This window comes from Salvelinus fontinalis, chromosome 31 (genome assembly GCF_029448725.1).
Source record: "Salvelinus fontinalis isolate EN_2023a chromosome 31, ASM2944872v1, whole genome shotgun sequence".
Lineage (NCBI taxonomy): Eukaryota > Metazoa > Chordata > Actinopteri > Salmoniformes > Salmonidae > Salvelinus > Salvelinus fontinalis.
The window spans coordinates 9,229,183-9,244,760 of NC_074695.1; the positions used below are offsets into that span (position 1 = coordinate 9,229,183).

General features: G+C 45.7%; 1 protein-coding gene across 2 annotated transcripts in view; it reads left to right on the plus strand.

Annotated features, from left to right (window-relative positions):
* LOC129829494 (zinc finger protein 335-like) overlaps positions 1 to 13,600 on the plus strand; it is a 47,769-nt gene extending 34,169 nt beyond the window's left edge. Inside the window, exons 26-30 of one of the 2 annotated variants that reach the window (XM_055891210.1) lie at positions 811 to 953; positions 1,193 to 1,563; positions 3,953 to 4,096; positions 5,001 to 5,106; positions 7,819 to 13,600. In XM_055891210.1, coding sequence (XP_055747185.1) covers positions 811 to 953; positions 1,193 to 1,563; positions 3,953 to 4,096; positions 5,001 to 5,106; positions 7,819 to 7,940 — 886 coding nt within the window. In that variant the 3' untranslated portion in view covers positions 7,941 to 13,600. The remainder of the gene's footprint in view (positions 1 to 810; positions 954 to 1,192; positions 1,564 to 3,952; positions 4,097 to 5,000; positions 5,107 to 7,818) is intronic. The other variant, XM_055891211.1, reaches the window with a different exon arrangement.
* The last annotated feature ends 1,978 nt before the right edge of the window (positions 13,601 to 15,578 follow it).

Consider the following 15,578-nt stretch of genomic DNA (forward strand, 5'->3'; position numbering starts at 1 on the left):
TGCCTTGAGGAACAGTGAGGTGTGCCTTGAGGAACAGTGAGGTGTACCTTGAGGAACAGTGAGGTGTGCCTTGAGGAACAGTGAGGTGTGCCTTGAGGAACTGTGAGGTGTGCCTTGAGGAACAGTGAGGTGTGCCTTGAGGAACAGTGAGGTGTGCCTTGAGGAACAGTGAGGTGTGCCTTGAGGAACAGTGAGGTGTGCCTTGAGGAACAGTGAGGTGTGCCTTGAGGAACAGTGAGGTGTGCCTTGAGGAACAGTGAGGTGTGCCTTGAGGAACAGTGAGGTGTGCCTTGAGGAACAGTGAGGTGTGCCTTGAGGAACAGTGAGGTGTGCCTTGAGGAACAGTGAGGTGTGCCTTGAGGAACAGTGAGGTGTGCCTTTAGGAACTGTGAGGTGTGCCTTGAGGAACTGTGAGGTGTGCCTTGAGGAACTGTGAGGTGTGCCTTGAGGAACCCATGCATGTCGAGTTATTATATTGCGTATTCGCGGGACGCTCTTAAAGGGGTACACACAAATTAATCATCAGGAGTAAGGAACTATAAAAAATAGTTCAAATAAACCCTACTTAATCTATTAAAACAACTACGTTTGTACTGAAAAGTGATGATTTGCCGTATGGATCAGATGGAGGGCATTACCACTAAATAAATGAATGTGCCACAGTTCCAAAAGGTATGGGAACCACTGGGCTAGAGAAAGGTTCCCCCATATTTCTTACACCAGTCCTTTCCTTGTGCACACTTGGAGCAAAAGGGTAGAGAATGGTGACTCCGTGGCTGATTTTGTGAATATCCATGTTTATTCTTTCAGGTTTAACCGTAATGGCCACCTCAAGTTCCATATGGAGCGACTCCACAGCCAGGAACCTCCGACAAAGAAGAGCCGCTCTGGTGCAAGCTCCCAGCAGACCGTCATAGTTAACAGTGATGAGGAGGCTCTCGTCACGCTACAGTGTAAGGAACCATACTTAGAGCCTACACACTAGCACGCATACACAGATCATTTCACTGGTTGAATAAGTCCATCTCCATCCATACCATCTGACATTCTGGTTGATATACTGTACACGCACCCTAGAGCAATACACATAGCTCCCCCGAAAGGTGGTTTGAAATGCTCACGTTTTAATGTTATTGTATGGTAGCCATTAGCCCGTTGTCTGACCTGGTCTTTGTCCCCTGTGTGTCTCCAGCAGCTCTGCAGGCAGGACAGACTATCAGCCCAGAGCAGCTACAACAGGCCTTGGGTCAGGACCACATCATAGTGTCCCAGGAACAAGCCCTGGGTCAGGAGCACATCATAGTGTCCCAGGAACAAGCCCTGGGTCAGGAGCACATCATAGTGTCCCAGGAACAAGCCCTGGGTCAGGACCACATCATAGTGTCCCAGGAACAAGCCCTGGGTCAGGACCACATCATAGTGTCCCAGGAACAAGCCCTGGGTCAGGACCACATCATAGTGTCCCAGGAACAAGGCCTGGAAGACCAAGAGGAGGCCACGTACATTCAGCAGATCACCACAGTGGACGGACAGACGTTACAGTACATGACAGGAGACAACCAGGTGACTGATGTACACTGTAGATCAGGGGTGTCAAACTGGGGGGGGGGGGCAGGAGGTCTTCAACGAGGTCCAGGAGACCGCACTGAAAATCGGTTATATTTTCTCGCCACTAAAATTATCTAAAAAGTTCACTATCCAGTACTTTGGAATTTTCAATGTTCCATGACTAATTTCTGTGATTTATTAGTGAGCTGGACACAGTCAATAAACTGTATGAATTTGTAGATCCATCATAATTTATGAACAGTTTTAGATTTGGTTTTAGTCATTTTAAAGTAGTATTGAGTTCAAAACCACAAACGTTTTTATTTATTATATTCTTTTACTCAAACCAACCGCGGCCGGATTGGACCCCCTGGCGTGCTGTATGTTTGATACCCTTGCTGTAGATAGAGCTATAGCTAGATACCAGAGGTGGCTAGTGGATAGAGATATAGGAGGACGGTCACATTGTTACCATGTGTTCGATATCTTTCCATCCGTTCCATTCCAGCCACTACAATGAGCCCGTCCTCCTATACCTCTACCCACCCAGCCTCCTCTGCTAGATACATACGGTAGATTCCTTTACAAATGGAGCTAGATACGACTACTTACAGTGTATTCGGGAAGGATTCAGACCACTTTCCACATTTTGTTACTTAACAGCCTTATTCTAAAATGGACCAAAAAGTTATAATTCCTCATCAATCTACTAGACACAATACGTCATAATGACAAAGCGAAAACAGAAATACCTTACTTACGTAAGTATTCAGACCCTTTGCAATGAGTCTTGAAATTGAGCTCAGGTTCATCCTGTTTATTATGGGGTATTGTTTGTAGATTGATGAGGAGTTATTATTTATTTTATCAATTTTAGAATAAGGCTGTAACGTAACAAAATGTGGAAAAAGTCAAAGGGTCTGAATACTTTCCGAAGGCACTGTAACAGTATGATATAGAAACAGGACAGACAGTGACAATCTAATTCTCCTCCTTCGCCCTGCCAGGTCTAGTTCTCCTCCTTCGCCCTGCCAGGTCTAGTTCCCCTCCTTTGCACTCCCAGGTCTAGTTCCCCTCCTTCGCCCTCCCAGGTCTAGTTCTCCTCCTTCGCCCTGCCAGGTCTAGTTCCCCTCCTTTGCACTCCCAGGTCTAGTTCCCCTCCTTCGCCCTCCCAGGTCTAGTTCTCCTCCTTCGCCCTGCCAGGTCTAGTTCCCCTCCTTTGCACTCCCAGGTCTAGTTCCCCTCCTTCGCCCTCCCAGGTCTAGTTCTCCTCCTTCGCCCTGCCAGGTCTAGTTCCCCTCCTTTGCACTCCCAGGTCTAGTTCCCCTCCTTCGCCCTCCCAGGTCTAGTTCCCCTCCTTCGCCCTCCCAGGTCTAGTTCCCCTCCTTCGCCCTCCCAGGTCTAGTTCCCCTCCTTCGCCCTCCCAGGTCTAGTTCCCCTCCTTCGCCCTCCCAGGTCTAGTTCCCCTCCTTCGCCCTCCCAGGTCTAGTTCCCCTCCTTCGCCCTGCCAGGTCTAGTTCCCCTCCTTCGCCCTCCCAGGTCTAGTTCCCCTCCTTCGCCCTCCCAGGTCTAGTTCCCCTCCTTCGCCCTCCCAGGTCTAGTTCCCCTCCTTTGCACTCCCAGGTCTAGTTCCCCTCCTTCGCCCTCCCAGGTCTAGTTCTCCTCCTTCGCCCTCCCAGGTCTAGTTCCCCTCCTTTGCACTCCCAGGTCTAGTTCCCCTCCTTCGCCCTCCCAGGTCTAGTTCCCCTCCTTCGCCCTCCCAGGTCTAGTTCCCCTCCTTCGCCCTCCCAGGTCTAGTTCCCCTCCTTCGCCCTCCCAGGTCTAGTTCCCCTCCTTCGCCCTCCCAGGTCTAGTTCTCCTCCTTCGCCCACCCAGGGCAAGTTCCCCTCCTTCGCCCTCCCAGGTCTAGTTCTCCTCCTTCGCCCACCCAGGTCTAGTTCTCCTCCTTCGCCCACCCAGGGCTAGTTCCCCTCCGTCGCCCTCCCAGTTCTAGTTCTCCTCCTTCGCCCGCCCAGGTCTAGTTCTCCTCCTTCGCCCGCCCAGGTCTAGTTCTCCTCCTTCGCCCTCCCAGGTCTAGTTCCCCTCCTTCGCCCTCCCAGGTCTAGTTCTCCTCCTTCGCCCTCCCAGGTCTAGTTCTCCTCCTTCGCCCTCCCAGGTGTAGTTCTCCTCCTTCGCCCACCCAGGTCTAGTTCTACTCCTTCGCCCACCCAGGTCTAGTTCTACTCCTTCGCCCACCCAGGGCTAAATCCCGTCCTTCGCCCTCCCAGGTCTAATTCTCCTCCATCGCCCTCCCAGGTCTAGTTCTCCTCCTTAGCCCTCCCAGGTCTAGTTCTCCTCCTTAGCCCTCCCAGGTCTAGTTCTCCTATTTCGCCCTCCCAGGTCTAATTCTCCTTCGCCCTCCCAGGTCCAGTATATCATCTCTCAGGATGGAGTCCAACACTTCCTACCTCAGGAGTACGTGGTGCTAGCAGACGGGAACCACATTCAGATGTCAGATGGCCAGATCATCCAGTATGAGCATGATGGGGCCTTCCTGCAGGAGCAACAGGTGAGGGAGAGAGGACCCCCAAAAACAAAATTACTCAATCCAGAATAAATCTTTCTTTTAGTATGATTATGTAATGTAAAGGTGCTATACAGTGCCTTCGGAAAGGATTCAGACCACTTGACTTTTTTCAACATTTTGTTACGTTACAGCCTTATTCTTAAATGGATCTACACACAAAACCCCATAATGACAAAGTGAAAACAGGTTTTGAGAATTTTTTGTAAATGTATAAATAAAAAAAATAAAAAACATACCTTATTTACATAAGTATTCAGACCCTTTGCTATGAGACACGAAATTGAGCTCAGGTGCATCCTGTTTCCATTGATCATCCTTGAGATGTTTCTATAACTTGATTGGAGTCCAGCGGTGGTAAATTCAATTGATTGGACATGATTTGGAAAGGCACACACCTGTCTATATAAGGTCCCACAGTTGACAGCGCATGTCAGCAAAAACCAAGCCATGAGTTCGAAGGAATTGTCTGTAAAGCTCAGAGACATTATGTCCGGGAGGTGACCAAGAACCTGATGGGCACTCTGACAGAGCTCCAGAGTTCCTCTGTGGAGATAGGAGAACCTTCCAGAAGGACAACCATCTCTGCAGCATTCTACCAATCAGGCCTTTATGGTAGTGGCCAGATGTAATCCACTCCTCAGTAAAACGCACATGACAGCCCACTTGGAGTTTGCCAAAAGGCACCTAAATGATTCTCAGACCATGAGAAACAAGATTCTCTGGTCTGATGAAACCAAGATTGAACTTTAGAATAAGTCTGTAGCATAATGTGGAAACCTCAAGGGGTCTGAATACTTTCTGAATTCACTCTATGTGCATTGCTTACTCTATTGTTTGAAAACCGAATATTAGATCATTAACTGTTTTTAAAACTGTCTCTTTGCAGATTGCTCTGAGTCATGACGGGCAGATCCAGTATCTTCCCATCGGTTCAGAACAACAGATAGTCAGTCCTGAGGACCTGGAGGTTGTTGAACATTCTGCCGTCACCGGTATGTTAACACACTGTCTGCTTCATACACAGTCTGCTTCATACACAGTCTGCTTCATACACAGTCTGCTTCATACACAGTCTGCTTCATACACAGTCTGCTTCATACACAGTCTGCTTCATACACAGTCTGCTTCATACACAGTCTGCTTCATACACAGTCTGCTTCATACACAGTCTGCTGCATACACAGTCTGCTGCATACACAGTCTGCTGCATACACAGTCTGCTGCATACACAGTCTGCTGCATACACAGTCTGCTTCATACACAGTCTGCTGCATACACTGTCTGCTGCATACACTGTCTGCTGCATACACTGTCTGCTGCATACACTGTCTGCTGCATACACTGTCTGCTGCATACACTGTCTGCTGCATACACTGTCTGCTGCATACACTGTCTGCTGCATACACTGTCTGCTGCATACACTGTCTGCTGCATACACTGTCTGCTGCATACACTGTCTGCTGCATACACTGTCTGCTGCATACACTGTCTGCTGCATACACTGTCTGCTGCATACACTGTCTGCTGCATACACTGTCTGCTGCATACACTGTCTGCTGCATACACTGTCTGCTGCATACACTGTCTGCTGCATACACTGTCTGCTGCATACACTGTCTGCTGCATACACTGTCTGCTGCATACACTGTCTGCTGCATACACTGTCTGCTGCATACACTGTCTGCTGCATACACAGTCTGCTTCATACACAGTCTGCTGCATACACAGTCTGCTGCATACACAGTCTGCTGCATACACAGTCTGCTGCATACACAGTCTGCTGCATACACAGTCTGCTGCATACACAGTCTGCTGCATACACAGTCTGCTGCATACACAGTCTGCTGCATACACAGTCTGCTGCATACACAGTCTGCTGCATACACAGTCTGCTGCATACACAGTCTGCTTCATACACAGTCTGCTTCAGACACTGTCTGCTTCAGACACTGTCTGCTTCAGACACTGTCTGCTTCAGACACTGTCTGCTGCATACACTGTCTGCTGCATACACTGTCTGCTGCATACACAGTCTGCTGCATACATTTGACCAGGGTTCTCAACTCCTGCCAGCTACGGCATGCTTTCCTTCCAACCCTGTAGCAACACCTGGTTCAGTCCGTCCAACCCTGTAGCAACACCTGGTGCAGTCCGTCCAACCCTGTAGCAACACCTGGTGCAGTCCGTCCAACCCTGTAGCAACACCTGGTGCAGTCCGTCCAACCCTGTAGCAACACCTGGTGCAGTCCGTCCAACCCTGTAGCAACACCTGGTGCAGTCCGTCCAACCCTGTAGCAACACCTGGTGCAGTCCGTCCAACCCTGTAGCAACACCTGGTTCAGTCTGTCCAACCCTGTAGCAACACCTGGTGCAGTCTGTCCAACCCTGTAGCAACACCTGGTGCAGTCTGTCCAACCCTGTATCAACACCTGGTTCAGTCTGTCCAACCCTGTAGCAACACCTGGTGCAGTCTGTCCAACCCTGTAGCAACACCTGGTGCAGTCTGTCCAACCCTGTATCAACACCTGGTTCAGTCCGTCCAACCCTGTAGCAACACCTGGTTCAGTCCGCCCAACCCTGTAGCAACACCTGGTTCAGTCCGTCCAACCCTGTAGCAACACCTGGTTCAGTCCGTCCAACCCTGTAGCAACACCTGGTTCAGTCCGTCCAACCCTGTAGCAACACCTGGTGCAGTCCGTCCAACCCTGTAGCAACACCTGGTGCAGTCCGTCCAACCCTGTAGCAACACCTGGTTCAGTCCGCCCAACCCTGTAGCAACACCTGGTTCAGTCCGTCCAAGCCTGTAGCAACACCTGGTTCAGTCCGCCCAACCCTGTAGCAACACCTGGTGCATTCCGTCCAACCCTGTAGCAACACCTGGTGCATTCCGTCCAACCCTGTAGCAACACCTGGTTCAGTCCGTCCAACCCTGTAGCAACACCTGGTGCAGTCCGTCCAACCCTGTAGCAACACCTGGTGCAGTCCGTCCAACCCTGTAGCAACACCTGGTTCAGTCCGTCCAACCCTGTAGCAACACCTGGTTCAGTCCGTCCAACCCTGTAGCAACACCTGGTGCAGTCCGTCCAACCCTGTAGCAAAGACTGGTGCAGTCCGTCCAACCCTGTAGCAACACCCGGTGCAGTCCGTCCAACCCTGTAGCAACACCCGGTGCAGTCCGTCCAACCCTGTAGCAACACCCGGTGCAGTCCGTCCAACCCTGTAGCAACACCTGGTGCAGTCCGTCCAACCCTGTAGCAACACCGGTGCAGTCCGTCCAACCCTGTAGCAACACCTGGTTCATGCTATCCCGAGGGCTCCCGAGTGGCGCAGCGGTCTAAGGCACTGCACCTCGGTGCTAGAAGCGTCACTACAGACCCTGCTATATCACAACCGGCCGTGATCGGGAGTCCCATAGGGCGGCGCACAATTGGCCCAGCTTCGTCTGGGTTAAGGAAAGGTTTGACCGGGGTAGGCCTTCACTGTAAAGTAAGAATTTGTTCTTAACTGACTTGCCTAGTTCAATTAAAATCCTCATGCTGTCTATATGTAACACCAGGATTTGTTGATTCTTTGAATCAGAAGTTTTAGAGGCGACGGGCTGGAACAAAAGGGCTCAAGAACTGGAGGTTGAGAACCTTGAAATGGTTGTTCTCTTGTCAGTTTATTAACACTACCTGCTCTCCCTCCCTCCCTCTCTGTTCCAGCGGTCGCAGATGCAGCCTTGCAACAGACCCAGACGGTCTATACAGAGGCCACACAAGAACAGCTGGAGCAGCTACAACAGCAGGGAATCCAGTATGATGTCATCACCTTCACCGATGAGTAGAGACCCTCTGTCGGACGGATGGAAGTCGGGAGGGATGGCTCTCTGTGATTGCGGACTTGTCTCCTAGTATGATGTCTACTATTGGCTGCCTGATGACCGTATGTATTGCAGGACTAGTACGGTGGAACCACGATGACCAGTGACCTCCAGCGTGGTTCGTCAGGATCGGCCTGAGCGCGACTGCAGAGAATCTACAAATCATTGTGTAAAATCATCCCAAACAGCTACTCGTTATGCGATCAAGATTGATCAAATCTGGGCAGGGTCTTGCCTATATCCATCCCCTAGAACACACTGGTCTACTCTCTCTGCCATGCTTCAGATACCCAGGACACACTGCTCTACACTAGGAGCTCTGCCGTGCTTCAGATACCCAGGACACATGCTCTACTCTAGGAGCTCTGCCGTGCTTCAGATACCCAGAACACACTGCTCTACTCTAGGAGCTCTGCCGTGCTTCAGATACCCAGAACACACTGCTCTACTCTAGGAGCTCTGCCGTGCTTCAGATACCTGGGATGATAGAAACAGCACGAGAGAGGATTTTAGTGGCTGGTAGATCTATCACTCATAGTGGGAGTGTTAAATAGATGAACTCTCACTGTTAAGTAGATCCATTAACAGAAGCTTTTGTAAATTCTAAATATTATACCCATCGCTTCTAGGTTAATCAATAGGGGCTGATGTACATTAAAGAACAAAGTTACACACGGTTGGATGATCTTAGTTGTGTCTGAAATGCCACCCTATTCCCTACATAGTGCACTACTTTTGACCAGGGCCCTTCAAAAGTAGTGCACTAAATAGGGAATAGTTTGCCATTTTGGTACGTAGGCGTACTCTGTAATTATTTAAGATCTGCGGTTTCCTCAACACCTGCTTTGACTTGCAAGACAATGTCACGAAAGAAGAAATTAAAATGGCTGATATGTTTTAGAATAAAGCACAGCTTCCAATGGGATGTTTAGTTTTGAATGGGAAAGGACTGTGTGAAGACTGCCTCTGGAGGATCGGAGGACTGTCAGACTACAGGGTTGATTGTGATTTGTGGTTTAAAAGGAGTGGTTAATCATTTGGTAATTTGTACATATCGTTTTGCATATGAAGCATTTTTTTCCCATGATTTGCTTAAATGAAAATCGCTGAATAAGCTAAAAGCTGATGCCAAATAAATCACAACATTTACATATGAATCATTTAGCAGACGCTCTTATCCAGAGCGACTTAAATGAGTAATTAGGGTTAAGTGCCTTGCTCAAGGGCACATCGACAGATTTTTCACCTAGTTGACGCAAGGATTCAAACCAGCGACCTTTCGGTTTCTGGCCCAATGCTCTAATCGCTAGGCTGCCTGCCACACCATTACTACATTCTGTCAGATCTTTCACTTCCCTTTTATGTGATTTGTTTTCTTATGGTTAAATATTGGCCAGATCATTTTGTTTTTCTATGACAAAAAACATTATAGAGGTATTATGATACTACTTGAAACTGTGATACCTGATGCTGGTACCATGACAACAGTACAACCTATCATCCTCCTACTCTAAAGCCAATAATAAGTGTTCTGAAACTTGTAAATTGCAAGTTAGAGAGACCCCGCCCCCTCGCCGCCCCGCCGCACAAATGAAGGAAGTGAATCACAAGGCTGGTCTCGGAACAATACAGTTAAAACGCTGTCAACTCCAGTTGCCTTTTTTTGGGTTGGTGACTAGGATGTGTGGGGACAGCTGCCCAGCCTCAGTGAGTTTTTGACTTGAAGATGAAGATTATCTTTCTCTTGATTCTTCTATTAGGTGAGATTTTATCCAGGTTTGTCTCATTTTAAGATAAAAAAAAAGAATAATAATTATAATAATTTGCGAGAGACCCACATGAAAAAATAATATAGTATACTGTAGTGTTTTTGCAGACTGTACTATACTGTAGTATTTACTGTAGTGTCTTTGCAGTATAACTAGTATTTACTATGTCTTTTTATTTTTTATTATCTTTGGCATTGAGGCGTTCTCATTCAGGAAACCTACTGGAGAAATTCTAAAGCCTTGTTCACACTCCAGACCTTAATGCTCTAATCAGTTTTGTTTTCCAAATATATTTTGGACAACTGACTGTCCAAACAGCAAGTTACAAATGACCAAATCAGATGTGTGTGTTCAGAACAGCAGTCATTTGCTGATATGGCTACGCTAGTTGCCATAGTAACGACATGGGTCTTTGGTGTAGTCTTGATTGGTGGTGGTGCTCGTGCTTCCCATCACTCAGAAGTTATGTAACAACCTAAGGTGACGACAATGCTTCGCCATGGAAGTTTCCCAGTTGCTTTGAATATTCAAAATCGTAGTGTAAAAACACTTTTTTTAAAGCCTCAAAGGATAAGACGATCCAACTTTCAAAACTAGTTATTTTTGGCTAGCCAGGGCAGTAAACTAGCTAGTTAGGTACAGCGCATTCAAAAATAATTCACACCCCTTGACTTTTTCCACATTTTGTTTTGATACAGACTGAATTTAAAATGGACTCAATTGAGATTGTGTCACTGGCCTACATATTACCCCATCATGTCAGTGAAGTTGTGTTTTTTAGAAATGTTTACAGATGAATGTAAAATGAAAAGCTGAAATGTCTTGAGTGAATAAGTATCCAACACCTTTGTAATGGCATGGACTCACTCTGTGCAATAATAGTGTTTAACAGGATTTTTTTAATGGCTACCTCATCTCTGTAGCCCACACATACAATTAGCTCTAAGGTCCCTCAGTCGAGCAGTTCATTTCATTTCAAACACAGATTCAACCACAAAGACCAGGGAGGTTTTCCAAAGAAGGGCACCTATTGGTAGATGGGTAACAATAAAAAAAGCAGACATTGAATATCCCCTTTGAGCATGGTGAAGTTATTTATTACACTTCAGGTGGTGTACCAATGCACCCAGTCACTGCAAAGATACAGGCGTCCTTCCTAACTCAGTTGTCGGGGAGGAAGGAAACTGCTCAGGGATTTCAACATGAGGCCAATGGTGACTTTAAAACAGTTACAGCGTTTAATGGCTGTGATAGGAGAAAACTGAGGATGGATCAACAACATTCTAGTTACTCCACAATACTAACCTAAATCACAGAGTGATAAGAAGGAAGTCTGTACAGAATACAAATATTCCAAAATAGGCATCCTGTTTGCAACAAGGCACTGAAGTAGAACTGCAAATGTGGCAAAGAAATTAACTTTGTCCTCAATACAAAGCTTTACGTTTGGGGCAAATCCATGGTGGTGGCTGCGTCATGTTATGGGTATGCTTGTCATCAGCAAGGACTAGGGAGTTTTTTTAGGATAAAAATAAACGTAGGAGAGCTAAGGACTGGCAACATCCTAGAGGAAAACCTGGTTCAGTCTGCTTTCCAACAGACATGGGAACAATTCACCCTTCTGCAGGATAATAACCAAAAACAGTTGGGATTTGGTTGTCTAGATGGTTGTCTAGCAATGATCAACAACCAATTTGACAGAGTTTGAAGAATTGTGAACAGATAATGGGCAAATATTGTACATTCTAGGTGTGCAAAGCTCTTAATAAAGACTTAACCAGAAAGACTCACAGCTGTAATCGCTGCCAAAGGGGATTCTAACATGTATTGACTCATGTCTGAATACTTATGTAAATCCAATATGTCTGGGGTTTTTTATTTAAAATGCGCAAAAAAATCTAAAACAGCTTTTCACTTTTATGAGGTATTGCGTGTAGATGGGTGAGGGAAAAACATATATTTAATCTGTTTTGAATTCATGGTGTTAAACAACAATGTGGAATAAGTCACGGGTTATGACTCATTTCTGAAGGCGCTGTAGGAAGGTGACTTGAAATAGCTTTTTGGCTGTTCACACTGCAGGAAAAATAACAGATTTTAATCAGATGTGCAAAAAAAACTTCAAACTGCCCATGGAAACAAGGCTTAAAAGAGCACATTTTCCACAACCTGTAGGTAGGACTGGGGTCTGAAATGGATTCTTCTCTCTTTTCAATAAGCTGTAGACAACACTATATGTCTTATACTTGGCATGTAGGTTTCTCACTTATGGGTGGCACAAAATAAGATATGGGGGAGGGGAATGGGCAGGGTGCATTCAGAAAGTATTCAGACCCCTTGACTTTTTCCACATTTTGTTACGTTACAGCCTTATTCTAAAATGTATTAAATGTTTTTCCCCCATCAAGCTACATAGAATACCCCATGAAAACAGTTTTTATTTTAGCAAATGTATTAAAAAATACTTATTTACGTAAGTATTCAGATCCTTTGCTATGGAACTTGATCATCCTTGAGAGGTTTCTACAACTTGATTGGAGTCCACCTGTGGTAAATTCAATTGATTTGAACATGATTTGGAAAGGCGCACACCTGTCTATATAAGGTCACACAGTTGACAGTGCATGTCAGAGCAAAAACCAAGCCATGAGGTCGAAGGAATTGTCCGTGGAGCTCCGAGGCAGGATTGTGTTGAGGCACAGATCTGGGGAAGGGTACCAAAACATTTCTGCAGCATTGAAGGTCCCCAAGAACATAGTGGCCTTTATGGTAGAGTGGCCAGACGGAAGCCACTCCTCAGTAAAAGGAACATGACAGCTTGCTTGGAGTTTGCCAAAAGGCACCTAAAGGATTCTCAGTCCATGAGAAACAAGATTCTCTTATCTGATGAAACCAAGATTGAACTCTTTGGCCTGAATGCAACACGTCACTTCTGGAGGAAACCAGGCCAATACCATCACTACGGTGAATCATGGTGGTGGCAGCATCATGCTGTGGGGATGTTTTTCAGTGGCGGGGACTAGAAGACTAGTCAGGATCGAGGGAAAGATGAACGGAGCAAAATACAGAAAGATCCTTGATGTAAACCTGCTCCAGAGCGCTCAGGACTTCAGACTGGGGTGGACAACAACCCTAAATACACAGCCAAGACAACGCAGGAGTGTAACGGTTTCTTCGTCTGAAGAGGAGGAGTAGGGATCACACCAAAATGCAGCGTGTTGTGAAGACATGACGAATATTTATTAAAGCAAAGACGAACACGAAAAAACACTTGAATAGATTACAAAACAACAAAACGACGTAGACAGACCTGAACATGTGAACTTACATAAACACGAAGAACGCACGAACAGGAACAGACTAACCAAACGAACGAAAACGAAACAGTCCCATGTGGTGCGACAGACACAGGAACAATCACCCACAAACAAACAGTGTGAACAACCTACCTTAATATGGTTCTCAATAAGAGGAAATGTAAAACACCTGTCCCTGATTGAGAACCATATCAGGCTAATAGACAATGAACCTAAACATAGAAACACATAACATAGAATGCCCACCCCAACTCACGCCCTGACCAACTAAACACATACAAAAACAAGGAAAACAGGTCAGGAACGTGACAAGGAGTGGCTTCAGGACAAGTCTCTGAATGTCCTTGAGTGGCCCAGCCAGAGCCCGGACTTGAACCCGATCTAATATCTCTGGAGAGACCTGAAAATAGCTGTGCAGCGACGATTCTCTGAAAATAATGGGAGAAACTGCCCAAATACAGGGGTGCCAAGCTTGTAGCATCATACCCAAGAAGACTCGGGCTGTAATCGCTGCCAAAGGTGCATCAACAAAGTACTGTTTACAATTGGCTCATTCATCCCCATCCTCTCCCCTGTAACTATTCCCCAGGTCGTTGCTGCAAATGAGAACGTGTTCTCAGTCAACTTACCTGGTAAAATAACGGTAAAATAAATAAATAAAAATAAAAAACTGAGAAAAGGGTCTGAATATTTATGTAAATGTGATAGTTATGTTTATTTTAATATGTTTCTATAGTAAATACTGTATAATATTTTATAGTTAACTAGTTTTTTTTCATGTATGTGGGAGGGGGTCTGCTTGTTTGTCATTTCTTAGTGTGTGTGTTTGATAGATGACCCTGAGATGGAAGCACAACAGAGGACGGTGGTGAATGGACAAGCGCTGCTGAGATTTGTCTTTCCTCCTTTCTACAATGGTTATGAGAAGTTCTGTTCTAAACTAAATCCTTGGGGATTTTCTGTTGTTGTGAATACCAGAGGATATGTCAATGACTTCTACAAGGGAAGAGTATCCACAACAGAGTACAACGGTGGGAGGAACGTTATGATATGGAGTTTAAAGCCAGTGGACGCTGGCGACTACAGGTGTGCTATTGTCACCATTGGATGGAATCGTATGTACAATGACTATAACCTCCAGATTGGTAAGAATCATCATAAATAAATCATACTAAATCTTATATGAAGTTTCATCTGGGGAAAGAAAGTTATTCTGTTGTATTCTAGGAACTGTGATATTGTAAACCAATCAGTGTTGAAGACAAAGACATCTGTACAGGATGAGGAAGTCACCTTTTTAAAATAACAATTTAACTGTATTGAAAGGAGTGCTTATTAAACTCAGTCTCTGTTTAGATAGTGGTCGGCGTAGCGGTCCTGTATCCCCTCGACCTCCGGTCAGGTCAACCATCAGCCCCTTCATCTTCTCTTCCTCATCAGACACCTCTGGGCCTGTTTTCACCAAGGACCACAGTGACAGCCCCAGGTGCAATCTCTCTCTAACACTGGTTAATTATTCCTCGTAGTTGATCGTGTTATAGTTGAGCATATTTCTGGGAGCGTTTTTAATGCCTATGTCAATAAGTTGTCATGTTTGTCCTATTCACCTGGTAGTGTTCCCTGGAGCTTTGGTTTACCACTGGCTGCAGGTCTCTGCATCGCTATGGTGATTGTGATCAGCTCAGTAGTCCTTGTTGTGGTTTGTCACAAAATCATCACGAAAAGTAAGAGGACAAACCTTCAGTGTTTCATAGATGAATTGCTGTTCATGTTGAAATCATTTTTCAAATGTGTCGGCTATGACCTTTCTAGCCAGTAGACGTGCAATGACTTTTTTTTTTTTTTTCATTGTAGCAGTGTGTCTGTTCTTTTGTTTTTAAATTGATTTAATTACCTCGTTCTTCGCAGAGAAATGTGGAGCAACTTCCAGTGACTCAGCTGCACACATCCTCTCAGTAAGTGCTAAAGGTGGACTTTGTCTCTGTGACTCAGTGTCAAATGTCTTTTGTCCCAGAAACAACAACCAAAGAAAAATACTTGTGTTTGAACTTGACGTTCCCATTATGTATTTTCCCTGTGGATGTTCTTCTGTAGTGTGCCCCAGACTGAACAGTTTATTAACTACTTATAAATATGTATTGCTACTCATAACGTATACCTTAAAGGCCCAGTGCAGCCGTTTTACTCATCATCAAAACAAATGTGTGTAAGAATTAAGTACCTTACTGTAATAGATTTTTCATTCAAATGGGCAAAAATGTATTTCTCATGCAATAGGACTTTCTGGGAGTGTTCTAAGTGGGGACACTCCTGCCCATGCAAACCTGATGATTTTAGAAAGCCTGTCCTGTGTAGATTGTATTTTCAACCAGCAACTATCAGGAAATAGCACTGATCACATGTGTGCTCACTTTTTTAGTGTTAGTTTCAGTGTTATTGCAAAAACAGCTGATGAAACTATGAAAACACAGGAAAAAGTGAATTTAAATATGTAATATGCAGGATGTCCTTCAGGA